This window comes from Coturnix japonica, chromosome 1 (genome assembly GCF_001577835.2).
Source record: "Coturnix japonica isolate 7356 chromosome 1, Coturnix japonica 2.1, whole genome shotgun sequence".
In the NCBI taxonomy this organism is placed as follows: Eukaryota; Metazoa; Chordata; class Aves; order Galliformes; family Phasianidae; genus Coturnix; species Coturnix japonica.
In genome coordinates this window covers 78,381,231-78,402,845 of record NC_029516.1, presented here as the reverse complement: position 1 = coordinate 78,402,845, position 21,615 = coordinate 78,381,231, and the positions used below count along the sequence as shown (strand labels likewise).

Below are 21,615 nucleotides of genomic sequence, written 5' to 3'. Positions count from 1 at the left end.
AGCCAAAAGAGAGGCCAGATGCTGAAGTCCTTTGGAAGAAGCACAAGTTCCTTCCAGGGTGGCATGTCAGCTCTCATGCAAAAGATGGCTCCAGGAGCCTCCATGACTTGGAGATACACCTTGGAATCAATATTTTTCTGCTCTCTAGGAGGGGGCAATTAATGGCTTACTGCAGGAAGAAGTGGCTTCGTCCAGCTTTGGATCCCAGTGCAAGTAGCCCTTACAGACATGATTGAGATTTGCTTACATTTTAATGTTATCTGTGATCAAGCCACTCTTCAGGCCTACATGGCTTCCAGCCACTTAATTAACCTTTTAAAACCACTGCAGCCTCCTCTGAACAGAGTGATATGTCCCTCATTGGGTGTTCTTCAGATGAAAGGAGTGATATTATTGTAATTACTGCAGTACTGTTCTGCTGCAAATGGATTCCTTGTGGTTGGTTACCTACTGCAAATTTAATCTGTGAGCATAACAGTCTTTTCTACATATTTTCACAGCCTGGCTCTTCAAAGTAAAGTCCTTTGTTCCCAGCTAGGAGGATAAATGGGTTTTAGCTTTATTTTCTCAGAGGGAAGCTTATGTGATTGTGCTGTCTGTCATCTGTCTACTCCGATAAGTTTTTAGCTGCCACGGCCAATTATAATTATTTCCGAAGAAAAACATCACTACAGGCAGACATCTCTACGATAATTACATTTCTATGGATTTTGTGAAAGACGGCAGCAGATCAGGGTAGGGATGGAGAGGAGGGAGAGGATGGAGTGCAAGACCCAGCTGGCAGCATGTCCTGTGATGGGGGCCTGCACTGCAGGCAGGAGTCTGTGGGCATTGCAGAGCCAGGCTCTGTGAGTGCCTCTCCCTACAGCCTACAAGGTGTGCTGCCCCTCACCTGCTGGGTACAGCTTTCATAGGACATGGCTGTGGCTGCAGCTGCTGTGGTGCAGAGGAAGAGTGAGAGCAGACATAGGCACTCTTCCTGCTGGCTGTGGTGGAGGGGAAGGATGTGGGTGTTTTGAAGCAGGCAGTGGCACTATTTCTGCCCCGGGCCTGTACTTGCAGGTTGTAGAACTTGCATTGCAGACAAGCTGGGTTGGCAGGTGCCTCCAGGGAGGACCAATCTTGTCGAGTAGAAGGCATTGTATTTTCCATGCTCAGAAACCTGCCGATACACTAATGACAGCTGTGTTTGTACATGTGTTTAGGTGGCTGAGCCATGACAGTTGAAGATACATGGAGCCTAATTCTCTCTGAAATCAGAAGGGATTATGACTTACATTGCAATGGAAGTCAGGTCTAAACAGATATAAAGCTATCAGCTTTCCTTCTTTAATATTTCCTAACTGACCTTTTCTCTGGGCAAATCTTGACTGAAAGGAGGGATATCTGGAACAGTCCTTGAAGACAGAGTAGAAAATTGTAGTTTGGGCTCAACTGAACCATTCCCTGAAATCCAGCATTACAGAACTTTCACGGATGGATCACAATGCCTATGCTGGAAGAAGATCACATTCACCACCTAAATATGACAACATATGGTTTCCATAAGCTCACCGATAATCTGGTCCTCACCCCCGGGAGTCTCATTTAAGCACAGGGCAGCTGCAGATAACATTGCAGACAGTTGCTCTGTTGCCATCAGTCCACCACAGGTGAAGCAGCTGCTCTACCAAGTGAACCGCACATAGTTTGTACATGCTGTAAGAACTATGGGTACGAGCCAGGGAAGGGGGAAGTGTGAAAGAAGTGCTATTTCCCTAAAAACACTTTTGAAATTGATGAAAAATGACTGTAAAAAGGTTCACATTTTCACAGCACTGCTTTATTTTTTACTAGGTCTCCAGCAACAATTTCTCTAAGTTAATTCAGGCTTTAGTCTTTTGGACTATATTTTTAATGTGCTCAGACTTAGAAGCCCATTAATATTTATAAATTCCATTTTTACCATTCAGGATCTCTCATAAGGAGGAAATATTGATGCTTTTTATTTTTATTTATTTTAATTATTATTATTTTTTGTAACTGTAATAAGTTCAGGGTTGAGCCTGTTCTAAAAATGTCATTTTCTATAGAGCTGTGATGTATATAACTTTGGTAGCCCGCCTTTGCCCCCAGGATGGATCTGAGAGTTAGGTCTTAGGCCTGGAGGAAAGGACACAGTGCCTATTCTCAGCCGTGCCACTGGCTGATTGTGTGACCTCAGTCAGTTCATTGAACCTCAGCGTACCTCGGGTTGCTACATTGCTACAGGAAGTAGCAATGCGCTCGTTTGTGTTGCTAAGAGAAGAACAGTGTTACCTATGGTGTTCCTATTGTACTATGACTTCTGGACAGGGGTGGTTTCCCCAAGCGTCATGATACAGAGCAATCTCTGTACAGAGATGGAGGTCAGCTCGCTGCATTTCTTGCTCAGGGAGACAGCGCTCACAGCCAGTATGACAAATCTATCTGCAGATACTGTTTGCTGTAGGCACACAGGCTTCTGTGTCACTCTTGAGAATTTTCCTGCCAGTTACAGCAGTCACTGCTTCCTGTACATTGGCCTGTGCATGAGCTTCATGCCTGTAGCAACTTCACTTGCTCAACACAGATAACAAATGATCAATGGCATTCCAAGGAGCTGTAAACCAGTGTGAAATAGCAGACCTCATAGTGATACTAAAATATCTGCCTAAGTTAAAGGGGAAAACCATTACTCAAATGATAAGAAGCAAGGCACTCGTGCAGTTTTCAAGATACATAATCTACTTCTATAGGAGCACTGAGGCCCACTGTGCAAGTCAGAGATGGGGCAGGTTTGAGAAGCGTTCCTGTGCAAGCTTTTAGAGCACTGGGTGAGGACGGGACACTCAGCACTGCGGGGTAAACAGAGAGGGAGATGGTCACACAGGTGTTAGGAGTGGTTAAAAGCACACAGCTGCTCTGTCATAGCAGGTTCTGCTTTCTGTGTCTAGCAGAACTGCCTATCTCTTCTATCGGTAGGAATCCGGAGCATCAGAACTGCCTTGTGCTGCATAATCCACTGCAATTCTCATCAAGGAGAGGCACTGCAGAAGACAGGACATGAGAAAGAAGTGTTGCAGACACAGAGATGGCACAGCTTCCTTCAGAGAACCAGAAAAATTACATGCACCGGGAGCTATTGTTGGGGGATTTGTGAAACCCAGTTCACTAGTGTGAGGCAGCACTTTACACAAAGCCATACTCTCTCACACGAGGCTTCTGGCTCCATGAAATTTCCTATGAGCACTGTTTTGCTTTGAGGCCAGCGTGGGTGTGCTGTGTGCTGCCTTAGCAACGGACGCGTGCTGCATGCAGGTGTAGGCTTCTCCTCCCTGCAGCAGGAGGAGAGCACCCCCCGGCTCTCTCACAGACAGCATGCTGTGCAGCTCTGTATAGCACTGCTGCTGTCCCCGGTGCACAACTGTGGCTCTCAGCATCCTGGCTTTTGGTCTGGGGACAGATGCAGAAGCAGAAGAAGCAGACATGCTTTCCCTGCTAGCTCCACTCGAGCCTGCTTCTCCAGGCCTCTAGAGAACATCTGCTGAGGCATTTTGGCAGGAGAAGGACCGGTTTGCTTCATGCTGCTGCTGGAGTCAGATGGCTCCCATTGCTGAAGGCTATTTACTAACCCAGAATGCTGGGGGATGTCTGAGTGCTTTATGATTATCTGGATGAAACAAACACAGCAGGCGAGGCAGAGACGTCTGTCCACTAATCACCTGGAGAGGGCTGGGGGAAGACTTGAGGAGAATGCAGGAAGTCTGTAAAAAGGGATAACGAATCACAGAATCACAGAATGACCCGGGTTGGAAGGGACCTCAAGGATCATGTAGTTCCAACCCCCCTGCCTGGCAGGACCACCAAACATACACATTTACTAGATCAGGTTGCCCAGGGCCCCGTCCAACCTGGCCTTGAACACCTCCAAGGACGGGGCATCCACAACCTCCCTGGGCAGCCTGTTCCAGGGCCTAACCACTCTCCTAGTGAGGCACTTCCCCCTAACATCCAACCTAAATCTTCCCTCTTTCAACTTAAAACCATTTCCGTTAGGCTTATCTAGCATTAAATGTTTTCTTTGGACAGTGTTCAATAAAAACAATGGTGACCAAACGATGAATTTCTCTTTTGTGAGGCATTTTACCTTCTCTTGCCTGATGCTGCCCGTGTGCTCTAGTGCCTTAGCTGTTGATCTACTATACACATTCAGTCTGCCAAGTACTCTGTAGGGGTGGTTTGCACGAGATGCTTGTATTGTTTATGTGCTCCGTGCTGGAAGGTTTTTCAGAACTGAACACATTCCATGTACATAACATGTGGAGTCTTACCTGCCCACTGTAGAATTGTCCTAGGATATTTTTTTTGCTCTTAACCGAGTGACAAATGCTGAAAATATCTCTGAGTGTCAAGCAGATGCTGCTTGTGTCCTGCTGCAAACACCTGTGTGGTTTACAGCTGGGCCTAATTACAGAGTTAATCATATACACTGCAAGACAGGTGTAATCCTGAAATAAACTGAGAGGGGTACAGCCACCTTTTTCTTCTTCTTTTTTTTTATTTTACTTGTAAAAGAGGTCAATATTTTAATACAATATCACATATGATACGGGATACCATTTCATATTACTGACTGGGTTTTTTAGCTTTTTTTTTTTTTTTTTAAGCCTTTATGCTTGGAACTTTGAAAGAGATCTCAAGTCTACAAAGTGGGAAACTGATGTAATTTTTTTATATTTCATTTTCTAGTTGACAGTTGCTACGAGGGAAAACCTCTCCCAGTGGAAAAGTGTGGTTAGTGAAGACTTTCTAGTTGCAAGCTTATGATGGCTTTTAGAGAACGTGTTAGAAAATATTTCAGATTTACTCGTTGTATTTGAGGGCGTAACGGAAGGTAAAACAGCTGCTTGCTCCACTGCTTAAGATCTTGTACATAATCTTCTGGTATTTGTTTTAGAGGGACTCCTGAGGAGGAGGTACAGTACGGGAAGGGAGCTTTGAAACGGGCTGGTGAACAGCAGCCATCTCAAATTCACTTTCACTTTGTCGTTTCTGAGCGGTGAGCTCACTGTGTTATTACTGATGTTTTGCAGTTGTTTTTACAGAGGCAATATTATAAGAGCCAACTATTCTCCACTTCACTTTGCAGAAAGCATGTAGGAGGGGGGTGGCAAAGTGAGCAAGATTTTTATGCCACGTGTTTTCCTGGGCAAGTATCTTCACAGGACATTGACCACAAAAATCACAGAGTCACAGAATGACCCGGGTTGGAAGGGACCTCAAGGATCATGTAGTTCCAACCCCCCTGCCTGGCAGGGCCACCAAACATACACCTTTACTAGATCAGGTTGCCCAGGGCCCCGTCCAACCTGGCCTTGAACACCTCTAAGGACGGGGCATCCACAACCTCCCTGGGCAGCCTGTTCCAGGGCCTAACCACTCTCCTAGTGAAGAACTTCCCCCTAACATCCAACCTAAATCTTCCCTCTTTCAACTTAAAACCATTTCCCCGTGTCCTGCTATTGTCAGCCATTTCAAATGTAGGAGTTTCCACTCCCTGCCTAGGCTGGAAGTCATATTAATTTGGAGCTGGCTTCCTTATGTTGGCTTTCAAAACAATGTTTTTATCCAGGAGTTGGAGTTCTGTGAAGCACCGGATTAAGTGAAATGTCTTAGCAAGAAATTCAGTTGTTTCTCGTTTTTCTATGTTGCATGTCCCAAAACTATTGCAAGCATCTCCATACACAGAGTGCTTTTAGACTCTGAGACTTGACCGTGCTTGGTGCTCCCATGTTACAGTGCAATCCTAGCAGGTAGCAGCAGGCTTTGTGGCTGCCTCTCTGTGTTGAAAGTAGCTGGCAATGCCACCTTCAAGTGGTGCTGCTTTTCAGCCCATTTGCTTGCAGTTCATGAGAATGCATCAAGCACTGTCACCAAGATTTGCCTGTAGGGTTTGGTTTAGCCAAAGAATGGCAACGCTGTGGTCAAGTTACTATTCAACATCAGTGTCTTTTTTGAAAATCAAAAGTTGGAATGGTATGAGTTAGGTGAGATGCATTTTTTTCTTGTCATGAGAAAGTGGACAGATATTCCTCCATTCCTCTGCCTCTAGTATCTTTTGTTAATTTGCTTGTATTTATGTTGTAACTGTGGTATAGCTTATATGTCTCCTAAGGAGCCAAAAGCTGGATTAGTTTTTATAGCATCCATGTTTCCATGTGCTGTCTTAACTATGGCACAGCAGAGCTCCATTCTTGGGATCCTGTACCTAGTTTCTTTGACTTGTTAAACCCAGAGATTGAACTCGTGGGTTTTATAAGCCCACGCTGGCTATGGAGCGTGTTCCTTAAGGTGCTCTGTAGTCCCAGTGAATTAGTAGCACTAGATATTTTCAAAGACATGTTTCTGTAGCATCTGAACACAAAACAATACAGCTGAAGACCGATAGTAAGCAGTGTTTATTGCCACCAGAGAACCACAGACTTGCTTTCCCTGGTGTTTGATCAGTTTGAGGGTTAAACCCTGTGCCAGTGCCACAGTTGCACTGAATTTCTGCTGAAGCCCTTTGCTTCAGTGATGTTATTACTAACAGGGGGTCATTACTGCAAGGCACATTCTAATTTGTTGGGAAATCTGTTGCCTGTTACTAGAGTTATATATTCCCTGTGGCAATAGCGTAGTGCAGTACGTGTGTACCACTAACACATGCCATGCCTTGGGATTACGGTAACTGGTACCGGATTGCAACAGCTGCTGTTGTAAGAGTCATTTCCTTATGTTGGGTGTGAATGTTAACGCGGGGTGAGAAATGTGAATGGCACAATGTGAGCCAGGAGGCTGACTTAGGCACAAATATGGGAGAAGTCAAACGCAAAGATCAGGCATCCTAAGGACAAAGTATTCCTGCAATGCATACCTTCCACGTGATGATTTTTACCATCCTTTTCCAAAGAATCTGCCAAAATTGATGTACCTTTGCATGTAGTACTGTTCATTTGGGAGGGAGGGGGGAGGAAGGGGTGGGGCTGGAAGCAATGATTCGGTTTGGAAAAGTGTGGTCTTACCATGAAATAACGCTTCCTTTCCTTTTAGGTATTACTGTTGCTTTAGAAACGTAAATCTTGTCTTTAACAGAACAGTTGAACCAAAATAATTATGTATAATAGAAGCCTTTAATTTCTACTTGAACTTGCTCCCTATGGAATTCGTGAATTTCGGTCTGTCTCCCAAGGTGTTATTTGCCATAGAAAGTTGTGAGGTATTGCTACTTTAATTCCCGTGCTTCTGGAGCTGCAGGTGGAGTTTTGAGATGAATGTGGAGAGTAAGTGCCAGGAGTATGCATCTAAATGAAGATTAGACTTTTCTTTGCAAATGAGTGTGGAGGCAGAGGAACAGGGGCAAGTATAACATAAGAGAAGACAGCTTTGGCTTTCACCGTGTAAGTTTAAGTGACATGATTGGCAGAGACGCCAGAATGAACTGCATTTTCCAGTTCGATGGAGATGTTTTCAGAATTGCATGTTGGATGGTGGCCTGCACGATCTCGCAGCACTTCAGCTGACTGAACAACCTGAAGGCATCCAAAATGCATGGGGGGAGCAAAGCTAAATGGATGGTGATTGGAAGACTTGGAGGATGATGTGTGGCTTCTAAAATTACTGAAGCAGCATTTCCTTCTGATGTAGGCTGGTTCCTGTGCTCCTTATCACACATGTGGACGTTGTTCAGGAATTGTAGCAGTTGGGAATAGAGTAGAGCAGCAGGGGAGGCGTCATATTGGCCATCATTGTTGCCTAGCTGTGGAAGCTGAACACAATGTTTCTGTGTTATTTGGCTTGTGCTGCCACACAATATTGCAAACGTACCCTCTGTTGCACTGGAGATTAAGACCTTCAGTTTGCAAGTGTTACAGTTAGTAGGAATACTGAGGAAAAGAAATAGGTTGTCACACAAGACTAGGGTGAAAATTTCATAGGTAAAAGTTGTGGCTTTCATAGCATTAAAACTTAACACAGGCTAGCTATTAAATACAATCTTACACAGTCTAGAGGACAGCTTAGAAGGAGCAATATGTGCAAAGCCAGTAACTTGTTGTGTGCTTGTTTTCCTCCTCCCATTTTTCTTTGTTTATTCTCTAGAGCGGCAGTTCAATCTAATCCAGAGTATCGTCATCTCAGCGTTGCTGATCTTCATTATCGTTCTTTGCTGGGCTCAGTTAGGTGTTATTGGTGAGTATCGACTCTAATTCTTTGATTTGTCTTCAGACTGCTTATGTGAAAGGCACCTGTGCAGGTTGAAAGGTGGTGCCTAAATCTAGAAGAGAGTGTGTGTGTGGGAGAGTTGATCCGGCTCTATGTAAGCATTGGCAAGTCATTGTTTGGTTTGCTCTGGAGTCTTCTCCTGATCGCTCAAACTGTTATTTACATCTCTTTGGAGAAGGCACGATGTTACAGCCTAAAAAGTCTGTTTCTAACAGAGCTAGTCTTCTGTATGGTAATGTTTTTTCTGCCAGTGTTGTTTCAGATTAGGACCTATTTTGCATGTGTGGAAGTTGACAATGTACTGTTCTTGATTAAAACAAGGTACTGGAGAAGGTCCAGAGAAGGGCAGTGAGGCTCATGAAGGGCTTGGAGAATCAGCCCTACAAGGAGAGGGTAAGAAAGCTGGGGCTGTTTAGTGTGGGAAAAAGGAGGCTGAGGGGAGACCTTATCACCCTCTTCCAGTTCCTGAAAGGTTCTTACAGTGAGAATGGGGCAGGTCTCCTCTCACTAGTGACAAGTGACAGGATGAGGGGAAATGGCCTCAAGTTGCGCCAGGGCAAGTTTAGGTTGGATATTAGGAAGAACTTCTTTACAGAAAGGGTAGTTAGGTACTGGAATAGGCTCCCCAGGGAGGTGGTTGAATCGCCGTCCCTGGTTGTGTTTAAGAGCCGTTTGGATGTGGTAGTCAAGGATATGATTTAGTGTAGGGTTGTTAGAGTTAGGGTACTGGTTAGGCTGCGGTTGGACTTGTTGATCTTCAAGGTCTTTTCCAACGTGGGTAATTCTATGATTCTATGATTCAAGTAAAGTTATACATTAGTTTCTTGGCACTGGCAGAGTTGTAATTTTAACACTGACATCAATGATTCTGTTAGAGGTTTTCAGAGGCAGCGCATCTGTCTGTGTCAGACTTCCCAAGGCATTCTTCACACAACGGTGTCTAATGTGAATGCACTGTAGGGTGTGCTTTATATCTTACTCTGTTTCAGATAGTTCCCCGAGGTGTAATTTGTTACATCAGTCTTTGAGCTTTTACAGCCTTTTTCAGTTTACAGGCTTCTGCTTAGAGTCAAGTCCATAGGAGGTGATAGAAAATCACACTCAGAGCGATTTATAGTAATCACATTCAGTTATCTAGATATACTTTCCTTTGGTAACTTCTCATAAACTTCTGAAAGTGAGAAGTGAACCTTTGAAGGTCCATCTGTGTTCAAAGGTTGGAAACTGATACGTAGGGATCTTTATGATTTTATTTCCAGAATGTTTGATATATTTTTTCATCATTATTTATAGTGATTTAAGACTCTGATCTGTTCTGACACGTTCTGGAACTGTCATTTGTACCAGAACTTGCACATTTTTAGCGTTTAGAGAGCTAAGTGCTAATTGCCCTGGGATAACCATGGATATGTATCCATGGAGAAGCAATTGTTTTATGGGAGTAAGTTGAGCCTGCTTGATTTTATTGCAAGCTCTGACTTCTCTGGAGAAAAGCAAACCCACTGCCTCCAACTAATTAGCTGTGGGTGTTCTTACTGTTTTTCTTCCTTATAGCTTGCAGAACTTTAATTAACCTGTGAATCCAGCGATGCTGTGCTGTACCTTTAACTACATTAGGAACAAATGTATTTATTAAACTGGGTGTTTCTTTCTGTGTGTCACCATGAATTACACGTTTTGGGGGTGATAGTTGAAGGTGTTCTTCTTTGTTTGGGGTTTTTCTGTTAGTTTGGTTTTCCTCCAGGATTAACTTTGAAGCACTGAGTGTAGTGTATCCATCACTTAGTTTTGCATTTGTGTCTAATGTTCATTATCAGGCGTATCTGTAATATGAAAGAAGTTTCTAGAACAGGTATGCAGGATTCTTTTTCTACTGCTGCCACTGCTTCAAATGAAGTTGCTGGTTTAAATGATGGTCATTTTTAGGAGTGTGGCTGGGGCCCCGTTCTGTTGGGCAGTGTGAATGCTGTGAGTGAGTTTGAGTTACAAGGAAGACCATTCAGTAACACAACTGTAGATAACAGAAATCTTTCATAGTGTTTGGTGTATACCCTATTTTGATAGCATTGCACCCGAAGGTGGTATTAAGATTTCTAACTAAACAGGCCTATTATAAAGCGTGTATTTTTGTGTGACAAGCTGCATGTCTGATCAGTGTCCTCACGCTTTTTCTTTTTGGTTTTGTTTTGAAGCGTTGAAATGCGAAACTGTTCGTAAGAGGAAAAAGGACGTTACTATAGCATGTAGCATCCTCACCGTCATCGCTATTGTAGCTATCGTGCTTTTTATCCAAGGTAAGTGTAACAAAATTGTCTTCCTAGGTTAGGGGAATAAGAGCACAGATGAATCTCTTCCTTACTGTCGTATGAAATTCATTGCCACCTCTTTACTGCCACCTACTAACTTTACAATGAAGAAAACTCTAGAATACAACAAAACCAACACTGAATGTCAGATCCTCGTAGGTGTTCGTGGGGGGGGTGGGGTTGCAGACACCTAATTGTTTTCTGTTTTCTCTGCTGCTAATGTGGATAAGTATTAGGGGCTAGGGAAGCACTTCTGCTGGGATTCTTTGGAGACCCTGAAAATTTGATGGTGATGTTCTCCTTTTTTACTTTGTGCTTTGTTTGAACAAAGGATTTCTGTTGTACTAATTTCTGTACAACTGTTTGCAGATGGCGGTATTAGAATGAATCAGGTTGGCCTTGCTTTTACCGTACTACCTGCTGGGATGCTGATGGTGCTTCAATACTCTATATTTAAATTGAGTGAGTATTTGTTTATTCACCAACTCCAGAACTTTCTGATAGAAATGCTGAGTATCCTCCTCTGTAATTTGCATAATCTATGTACTATTTCATTTTTTTTATAAGTAGATAATAGGTGCTGTGATAGCATGCTGGCTTCCTGACCTTCACAGTGTCCCAAAACAAAACTAACACACTTAATGCAGGATCCCAAGTGACTTGCCCAGTTAATTCCACACACTGACTGGCCGAGTTTGGGATTTAAGTGAATCTGGGTTTTCTTTGTGTGAATGACCTCCCTTCCATAGCACTGGAGCTGCCATTAAAACTGACAAGTTTCTTTCCCCCTCTCCCCCCACCATCTTTTGCAGTTCTGGATCATATGACACGCAGTGGATACGCTCTGTTAGGCTTTCAAGTTGTGGGTTACCTAATTGCTGTAATTGGCTTTGGACTGTCTATCTCAGGTAAGAAATTTATCTTCTGAGAAAGTGCCTTTTTACTTTTGTTTGTACCTGATGTTTATTTCTAAAACAAATATACTGTGGAAAATAGCTTCAGTATGTTGAGTGTTAGCAAGTAACTCATGTAAATGGGGCTACTTTGTTAATGCTCTTTTATCTGGTTAAAGACAAATGGCCTGAAGGCACTACTGCATTATCAGTTTCATTAGTATGAATATATCTGGCACAACTGCATTCTATGAGCAATTGCCTTAAAAATAGTTCTTTGAATTGTTTTTAGTTTTTGCAGCAGTTGTGCCCTGAATTGCCTAAAACAACCATTGACCTTTATCACTGAGAACTAAAGTATTTAGAAACAAGACAAATTAATCCCAAATAGAGCTGTAACTGTTTCCCAGTGTTCAACAAACAAGTCAGAAATTCGTTGTTAATCTTTGCTTGTGTGCAAATTGTAACTGAACTGCTGGTGGCTGGCATTGAAACAACTCAAGAAGGTAAATACAGAAACAGTGAACTTGGACGCATTCTTGAACTACGTAAGTCTTGTGGTGGCTGACATCTTGTTCTAGCTCTGAGAAAATCAACCACTGATGTAAGGGAGCACCAGCTGTACCCTTTCCTTTGTTCTCCCCCTTCTTTGTCCTCCCACCCCAAATGAGCACCAAAAAAAACCCAGTGACTGAGGAGAGAGTGGATTTAGGATGCCTATCCTTAGTGGTATGTTTAGTTGGAGCACGCATACTCAGGTTCATTCGAGGCACTGGTACATCTGATTTATCGTTTCGTAAAGACATTCTTCATTTTAATCTTTTATCTGATTGGAGACGTAAAAATAAAGCTTCTCTTTGCAATGGGTTCTAAAGAGTTCTCCATTCTGAGTGAAATGATGAACCTTTCAGTGGAGCCTTTGATTTGAGTTTTTTGTTTAGTATTTACAGAAATATTTGTGAGGAGAACCTAAGTGTTGTCTAGTAGTATGTAAAAGTGAAGTAGAGCTATAGGAGATTCCTGATAGGTGAAGTGTTATGTTCTAGGGTGATCCTATTTGGGTGATGGTTTTATTGCACTCAACATGAAATTAACACTCTTTTCAGGAGGGTGTTTTTACGGGTCATACAGGGTAGGTGTGAGCTCTATTACTGTAAGTTCAGCTCAGTGACCTTTAAGCTCATTAAAAAGAGCCCATCTTGGGATCACTTCACAGGTAGTTGCTATCACAGAATGGTCCCAGTTGGAGGGGACCACAAAGATCATGAATCTCCAGCCCCCCCAGACACACACCTTTGCCACAGGCAGGGCCACCAACTTCCCCATTTAGTACTAGACCAGGCTGCCCAGGGCCCCATCCAACCTGGCCTTGAACACCTCCAGGGATGCCCCCCTTTAAAGCCCTAGAAAGATGTGAAAGTAGTTAGGGAAGGGGTTTGAAAGAAATTAATCACTTCTGTTTTTTATCAGACCTATTTATTTTAGGATTCATTTCTTTCTCAGAAGTTTGTTATTTGTCAGTTGATATGATGTCTTGCTTTTTGTTTTTTTTTAACAGCCTGTCCTTCAGTCCTTCTGTCTGTTGTAATTGCCGGCATAGTTATTATGGCTGTTGCGGATCTTCTTGCTCTGGTTTATGTCTATAGTTGTAAGTAGCATCCAGTATTCTGCACTAATTTGATTTATCTTAGATTTCACCATTACGTAGTTTAAAAAAACAAAAACAGAGAAGCCCTGTGCAAGGCTGTCTGCTTACGTTGGCTTTTGTTTCACAGAGACTGTGGAATATCTTGAGTAAAAATAAACCTTCAGGAAAGCCAACTCTGCAATAATTGTGTTTCAGCTGTACGATGTCTCACTTTAAGCTCTGCATTTGCACAGTTGCCTAAATGAAGGTTAGATCTAAAAGAGCAAAAGAATTTCAGGCAGTCTGTGGAGGAGGGTTACAGGGTGGTGTAGGTAACAGCTTATTGTAGATATGAATTTGAAGAAGCAATATCTACCTAATGATTTCCACAGGTTAGATGTAAGTTAAAATAAGAACAATTTGAACAAGGACCTTTTATTTCAGTGAATTCTGGTTTTCTTGTGCTTATTGCCAGGAGTAAAAAATAGCAACACTTTGTTTCAGAAACTGATCTGGTCACCAGATCTCCAAAAGAGGAAAGACCTGAAGGTATAAAATCCAGTCAGGCCTGCTAAGCATAAAGCATATCAACTCTGTGTGATGGAATGTGGTGCAGATATCTCTAAGCTGGTTCACCCCAGCCTAACACTATGTGGACTTTATAATTTGTGTGTGAGAGAGCAGAGAAGCTTTGTTTGCTTCAAGCTGTGAATGAAGGCTCTTCAAACAGCTTGTCAGTCTGGATTCAGAACTATACAATTGAAGATGCGTTGCTTCCAGAGTTGGGCTGGTTTGTGCAGTCATCTAGTCTGCATGAGCTGTGTGATCTTCCCAGTTCAGTATGTGTACACTATGTTTGGCATAGCTGGAGATAATAGGCCCTGAGACCAGGCGGAATTCTATTAAAGGAGAAAATAAGACAGAAGATGCAATGTCTGCTAACTGAGATGAAGACAAATCAAAGCACGAGGCAGGTCTTTTAGCAATGACAGTGGGTTGTTTTTGACACTGAGCCATTTACAAAGCTTGTAAAAAATAAGTACAAAGAATAATGTATAGTGTAACTCATTTTTACAGCTGAATGCCTTCAGTGAAATGCTAGATTGCACATCAATATTTAGTTCCTAAACAGAGGAAAGCTTAGAGGCTTTTGGAATTCAGAGGGAGTATTAAATAGATGCGGGTAGAGGAAGCTGCAGTTTTGTGTTGCTGCTCTTCCAAGTTAAACCAGTAGATATTTTAATTTGGTTGATCGTTTGTTCTTTTAATTTCTGTTGTTATAGGTTCCAGAATGAAAGATCATCAAACTCCGAGGGTAAGCTTAAAATTAATAAATTTGGGGTGACTAGATGGCTCAGGGGATTTTAGTGAGATACTGAGCCTTTCTTCACTAGTTCCAATTCAGACCAGGTTGGTAGCAAGCAAAAGTTCTGGCTGTGTAACAGATGTCTAATGTTGAGTGAGTTGGTGGTCTCCATTGTCCCTATCGAGTGCGTCTCACAGTACTGTAACTGCAACCCTTCTCAAGTGTTGTGCTCAGAGTTTGAAGGGCTGTCACAAAAAGGTGGTGAATGTGAATGGAAGTTTGGTGTCTTTACAATGCACTCTTAGGCATGAATTTATGAAGGTCATTGGTTAATGTTTGTTGTTGTGTTTTTTTTTTCCATTAAGGTGAGTGCATAACATTTTTGATGTTGGGTTTTTATGTAGGTGGCTTATAAGAAAGGTTTAGGGCTTGGGTTTGTTTTTTTTCCCCCCATGGCCTATTACTACAGAACCCTTAATGTTTTCTTCAATTCCCATCTATACAGACGCTATAGCTTTTATCTTTTCTGATCTTCTTTTAACGCCCCTTAATTTGATGAGTAAATCTGGAATCAGTGTGTCTGTCTTTAGGTCACACAGAACAAATGGAAAAGCAGAGCATTTGTTTTCTCACTAAGGAAAGCAATATAAGTACATGGAACTTAGACATTTTTTATATACATATGTTGTTTTTTAAAGAAGAGAGAAGAAGAGGAGGTTCATGAAGCTCACTGCACTTCTCAGCTCGTTCTTAACAATGAATTACTGATGCGCTGCAGTCAAAATGCATTCCTGCCTGCTTGTAACATGCTCGTGTTTACTTGTAAAATGAAGGCAAGCAGAGCAAGAGGAGGCGGGTTTTTTCCCTTAGTTTTTCTCTGTAGATGAGCTTTGATATCCAAATCAACACGTGAGATAACAACATCCTTTGTGGCTGTTTCTCTTTGAGCTGTTTTCTCCGTGGGGTAGTTTTATATCGCAGCAAGGATTTGGCAAGTAAAGAAATGCCCGTGATCTATCATGTCGTGAACATTATGTTACTCTGAATTTGAGACAGGAATAAAGTCTAAAGGCTCTGCCACTAAAAACACACTTCCTGTAGTTTAAGTTAATGGTGTGACAATTTGTACCCGTCAACTTAAAGAAGTCACAGATAGACCTGGTGAAAATTGTGTTAACGCATTGGTTGCTTCCACTGAGGGCTGTTCAGCATATTTGTTTTGAGGTAATAAACAGAGGTGAAATCATTTTGCAAATACACTTTTATTCTGTGTAATCTAAAGACTAAGGAGTACTTACTATCGGTGGAGGGCTTCATTTTGTCTGTGGGGCGTGCTTACAAAATGATGCTTGATTCTTTCTTGAGGCTGAGGGGGAGAAGGTGCGTATTGTGGTATCTGCCGGCTTTAACCACTTGCTAATTTGCCTGCGTTATTTCTGATGGTTCTCTGCCAGACTAAATGCACAACTGTGGTGTGTTTCCTTCTGAGGAAGTGACACACGGTTGCTCGACTCATTTTCCTTTTAGTCATGCTGTTTTATTCCTAACCATTGAGCGAATTGCAGAAATAAGCCGGTAGGTTTTAGGGGTTACAAGTAGCGCTCCCAAACCTTCTGCTGCCACCTACAGGTATCGCATCCAAGGGGAAGGTTACGCTGGGGAAAAACCATCTGGAGAACATAGTTGTTAATGTTTAATTTCGGGGGAAAAATTCTAGTCATGAATTTTATTAACGTCCGGCTTTCTTGATTTTTGTAGAATCACTACTTACTGTATATGTCAATTAGAGTAATTTAACTGTGGCGAGCCAAAAGTAAACATGAAGACATTTTATACATATATATATTTTTAAATGTTTTGCAGAAAGCTGTAGAAGAACCACTAAATGGTAGGTGATATTCAAGGCTTATCTTCTAATTAAGGGATAATTATGGAAGTAGTTAAAGAAAATGATTGTAGTTCCCAATGAACAGCAGTGAGATGGCAGATGTGTCAGTTAACGTGGCTCTGAGTAAGTTTGGTCTCCCACTGCAATAATGTCTGCAGCTCCAGACCTGTCCTACACTGCCGCTCCTCCTTGCCAGTGCCATCACTTGGCGGCTGTTTTGGGACCGTTGTAATATCTCAGTATATTGTGCCCATCCCTCTTTTTTCCCCTCCCCTTTGAAGGTGGTGTTAATACTGTTTTATAAGTGTTTATTTTAGTGGAAAACGTGTGATTCTAGCAAAATCTCCCCCCATCATTCAAAACAATATCAAAGCTACAGTTTTGCTATTTCCTTGGATTGGGAAATTGTGGTAGCACTTAAGATACAGGAAACTTAGTGAGAAACAGATGACTAAAACATAATTTTGCTGTTCTGCTCACTAACCGGCATGCTCACTAGTAGCAAATTCTAAAATTAGTTGTAGAATTAATCTGAACATTGATTGTGAAGTATTTCTTTCTGTCTGGCCTGTTACTAATCCACTTGCTTGGCTTTTAAAGATACAAAAGGAGCGATGCAAGAATGATGGTGAGTCCACTTACATCTTCAGCTATTTATTCTAACATTTACTTGGGGATTTGTATATTCAGGATTGGCCTAGTGCTTGGAGGGGAGGTTTCAGTGCAGGTGCTGCTCTTAGTTAAATCAAATCTGATTTCATCTTCTTAAACACTGGCAGTGTTCAAGAAGCATCTGGATGGGGAGCTAGGAGATATGGGTTAGGGGTTTTCTGTAGGTATGGTAAAGGGAGGACAGTTGGACTAGATTATCTTATAGGTCCAACCTTGTGATTCTATGATTCTATATTTAATTGACCATCGAGAAAATACTTTCTGAATTTTCTAAATGCATATTTTCTGATGGAAAAAAGTATATTTCTAAACAGTGAAGGGGACAGGATGGTGGGAGAGCTGCTGGATGGGATGGTTCTGATTAAATGTGGGACAACAAGTACTGCTTTTGTGTTGGTACACTGTAATAAGATGCATGTATTCTTCTATGTGTGGTGGGTGATTTGATTTGTGTGGAAGCTGTTTGATGTTTTAAATATTACTAAACATCAGCTCGGTCTCATTTGGGAAGTTTAAATTTGAGGTTAGATGCTTGGATTTCAAATGAAAGCAGTTGTTTACTCGTGCTTTTCTGTACTGCCTTTTAATGGGGGTAGGATAAGAGAGCACTCGATGCTGTAGATAGTTCTGCTTATTGCTGGAAACTGAGCAAGCCTGTCATGAAGTATCACTAAACCTTAGACCTGAAGCTTCTGCATCAAAATACAATAATGTGCTGGTTAAGATAAAGAGCAGGGCCACATGAAGCCTCCTCATTTCTTTGGAAATATTTTCGTGTCATGCCTAGAAGGCACAAATTGACAACATGACAGTAAGTGATACAGTAGGCAGTCCTAGAGCTGGGGCAAGTTATGGCAGCTGATTTCTTAAGAACAGGCTTCTTTATAAATACCATGCACTGCTAGATGTTACTTATGAGTACTTACACCAAGTGTGTGATTCATCTCAGTGCACTCCAGGATTGCTTTCTAAATGAATACGGATAGAAATATTTTCACAGTTCAAAGGCCAGCTACGTTGGTATCTGCTAAATGCACCGCTGAGAATGTGTAGCAGTCAGTATGAGCTGAAGTAGACAGGCAGAGTGGAAAGTAGGTCATGCTTCAGATGTGACAATTCCATGGCTCAATATCAGGAAACAAACAGATATTTACTGGTCCACTGAGTTCTTGTTTCAAAACTCTCAAGATGTGACATAAGATCAATACAGCTACCGCTCACTGTGGAAAGCCAAGGCTGTATTTTGCTTGGAGATTCGCTTTTAGTATGGCTGTTTCTTCTCAGGTCTCCTCTAAGCTCACAGAAGCCTGCCTTTGCATTTAGCATTGAGATAGGTCTTGCAAAAGCACTGGTGCTGCAAACCATCAATTTTGGCCTGAGTTGTTTGTTTTTTTTAAGATGAGGTTAAATTCCTGACTGATTTGTCCGCTTTGGAAGATGGATGTCTTCTTTAAATAAATAAAGGTTACACTGGAATACGTATACACTGGAACAGGCTGCCCAGGGAGGTGGTGGAGTCTCCTTCTCTGGAGATATTCAAGACCCGCCTGGACGCCTACCTGTGTGACGTGGTGTAGGGAGCCTGCTTTGGCAGGGGGGTTGGACTCGATGATCTCTAGAGGTCCCTTCCAACTCCTACAATTCTGTGATTCAGATGGAAGTTAAGAGTTTTAACTTCCACGCTAGGGGCAGGCACATTTTGAGCTGTACTTCAGGCTTTTCCGGCCCCTTGAAAATTCACTCATACGCTGCAGGGAATAAAACAGGTGTTGAAACACACTGGTTCATAACATGGCACGTGGAAGAGAATGAGCATTAGGAGTAACAGCAGAGTTGGAAACCGCTGCACCTTATTCCTATGCATAAGGTGGAACTCCAAGGCACAGCATCTACTTTGCTGTTGTGGAGAGACTGAAATAGCAGTTGCCTGTTGGTTACTGCTCTGCCAATGAGCTTAGCATTCAAACAACAGACAACTTTGAAGGGGGGTTGGGGGCTGAGAAGGCTTTTTCTCTTTGAAGTTGTAGCGTGGGCAGTTCAAAGTGCTGCTGGTTAAAATATTTCTGTGAATAACCCTATATACGTTTATCTTCTTTCATTTTCAGTATTAAAGACAGAGACCGAACCTACTGCAGAAATGCGTGATGTTTGAGAAGTACACCATTGTTTGTACACCGTGGCCTTGAAGATGCACTACTCAAAGAGAAGAAATTCAGGAAACTCGTTGTTTTGCATGTGTGGCAAAAGTGCTTTTGATATAAATGATGTAATTTTGTATAGTCACAGCAGGAACGTGTGTGTTTGCCCAAGCGTGATCTTGATTTCTTTTGTTCTGGTATATACGGTGTGCTTGAGGGTGAGAATAGAAAAAGCACTGTTTGCCCACTCCAGCATCTCCCTGCAGTATACTTAGTGGTATTACTTTCAACAACTCATCATCAGTCACTGCTTTGATCGTGGGCCTGCTCAGCCCAAAGGTTGCAATGCCATTTAGACTATTGTTTTCTTTATTTGTGTGCATGGGCAAGGTATGGTAGCAATGTCTGTGATACAAGCAGGAAGCAGGGATTGTACAAATACATTTTCCAACGTTCAGCAAAACTTTTATATAAAAAACGAAATGCTTCGACACAGACCTGTATGGATGCAGATTTTACTGCCGGCTCTCCTGAAGAGATCAACCAAGATATCTTAATTCCACAGAATGATAACGTTCCTGTCAATAGACAGCACTTGTGTATGCTGTGGTGGCCCATACTTTAGTCCGGTGAGAGAGCTCCCAGTGCCTCTTATGTCTTCTTTAAACAGGAGCTCAGCTCTTGGAGCCTGATTCAGCACAGGAATTGCGGAGCATTTAGTAACTTTCACACTGAATGTGGTTCATGTGTTTGTTCACGTTGTGGAGTTTGTGGTACTGGAACCACACACAGTTTCAGGTTCTCTTAATGGCTGTGTTCGTTAAACACGTTGATGCTTCAGAAAAGGTGACGTTGTCCTCTTAGAGTGCTCTTAGCAATTTTTGAATCTCTTTTCTTGAATGGAGATGGGAGTTATTTCATTTCTGACCCAAATCTGTGTTCACGTTATGTCACAAACGCATAGAATAGAATTTGTGTAGGAGTCGGTGAGAAGCAGTGAGGTTTACTTGCTGTTATATGTATGTGGCACAGATAAAGATCCACAGATAAAGATCCACGTAGGATTGATTCTATAGAAGCTGCACATTCCATGGGGTTTTAGCGTTTACAGCTGCTTTGAGAGTCGTTCCAGTATAGCTGACTTCATTGACAGTTGCCAGAGAACTCCCCAGCTTCCATTTCTACTAGGCTGATTTCAAAGGCACGTGTGGTTCTCTCCTAATGATTTGAAACTCTGTTTTGAAAGCTGTTGCCAAATGGTAGCGTAATAATAAAATCCACGTCTTCAAAGATTCTAAATGTTACAAGTTTCAGGTTTGGATGTTATGACACAAGGGTTTGTTGCAGATATCCACATGCAGGCTCCAAGTCTCAGCACAGACAGTTTGCATCAAGAATTCAACTGCATAGAATTGAAGTATCCGATCTTAGAATGTTCCCTCTAACAGATTTCTTGCAATGGCTGCAGGACTGAACCAGCAAAGCAGCCCTTGGTGCAGCCTTCCCTAAAAGAGGTGAAATTGGCCGCAGTGTAGGGAGTTCCTTGTGATCAGATGTTTAAGAAGCAAATACAGTTTAGTTGTTTGTCGATTCCTGTCAGATTTCAGCTCCTAGTATACGAATCTTTTCAGTACAGGTCTTTCCATAGTCATAGCGATCCACCTAGACATGGGAGGCATTTCTCTGTGTTAACAATTCAATATCAGAACTGAATCTGGTTGAGATTTGCTCCTCATTCGTTAATGATTCATTTTGGTTTGTTGTAAGTAGAGCAGTTGAGCAATTACACGAAACAAACACGCTGGATTCTCTTGAGCTATCCTGCCTTACAAGAAACAAAACCCACCCCACGTATAATAGCTTTATGGCAACTACTGCAAAGGAAATGGCAGTAGGATCCGCTGTGTGTCTCTGTTGCGATGAGGCCAGGCTGTTACTAAGGGCTCTACTGAAACATCCAGAACTCGGTGGCTGTGTACAGCCTGCAGAATCAATTGCTCCGGATATGAGAGAAACCCAGTGTTGTGCTGTTGCTAAGGGCTCTGCTCTGGGTTTCTTGGAGGTGCAAATTTAACAGGGGGGAGTTACAAAAGTCATCGGTCTGCCCAGCCCTTTCCCACCGGTAATTAAAACCAAAGTTCACAACTGTATGACACCATTCGTGTTTGTATGTATGCGTGTATATATAAATGCATAGACATTTTAAATATCTATAGTCTTTACTCAAGAATATGTTTTTATTTATGAAACATGAAATGATTTTTGTAAATATTGTGCTAATATACTGAAATAAAGTCATTTTAAGTTGTTTTTGTCAAAGGTTTTTCTTGTTGATGTCTCCTCAGGGAGGTGGTTGAGTTGCCATCCCTGGATGTGTTTAAAACCATTTGGATGCGGTGCTCAGGGACATGATTTAGTAGCAGAGGGTTGTTGCAGTTGGGGTTGTATGGGAAGGTTGTGGTTGGACTCGGTGGTCTTTAAGGTCTTTTCCAACCTGAGTAGTCCTGTGCTTCTGTGATTGAA

At 42.2% G+C, this 21,615-nt stretch overlaps 1 protein-coding gene across 1 annotated transcript; it reads left to right on the top strand.

Annotated features, from left to right (window-relative positions):
- Window positions 1–4,721: 4,721 nt before the first annotated feature.
- On the top strand, window positions 4,722–21,411 carry CD47 (CD47 molecule; the record flags this gene model as incomplete). The annotated part of the gene is made up of 9 exons (XM_015877738.2): window positions 4,722–4,794; window positions 8,140–8,229; window positions 10,455–10,556; window positions 10,938–11,030; window positions 11,381–11,476; window positions 13,020–13,109; window positions 14,372–14,403; window positions 16,883–16,910; window positions 19,060–21,411. Coding segments are annotated over 9 exons (651 nt in total), but the record flags the coding sequence as incomplete, so codon positions are not given.
- Between the last annotated feature and the right edge of the window lie 204 nt (window positions 21,412–21,615).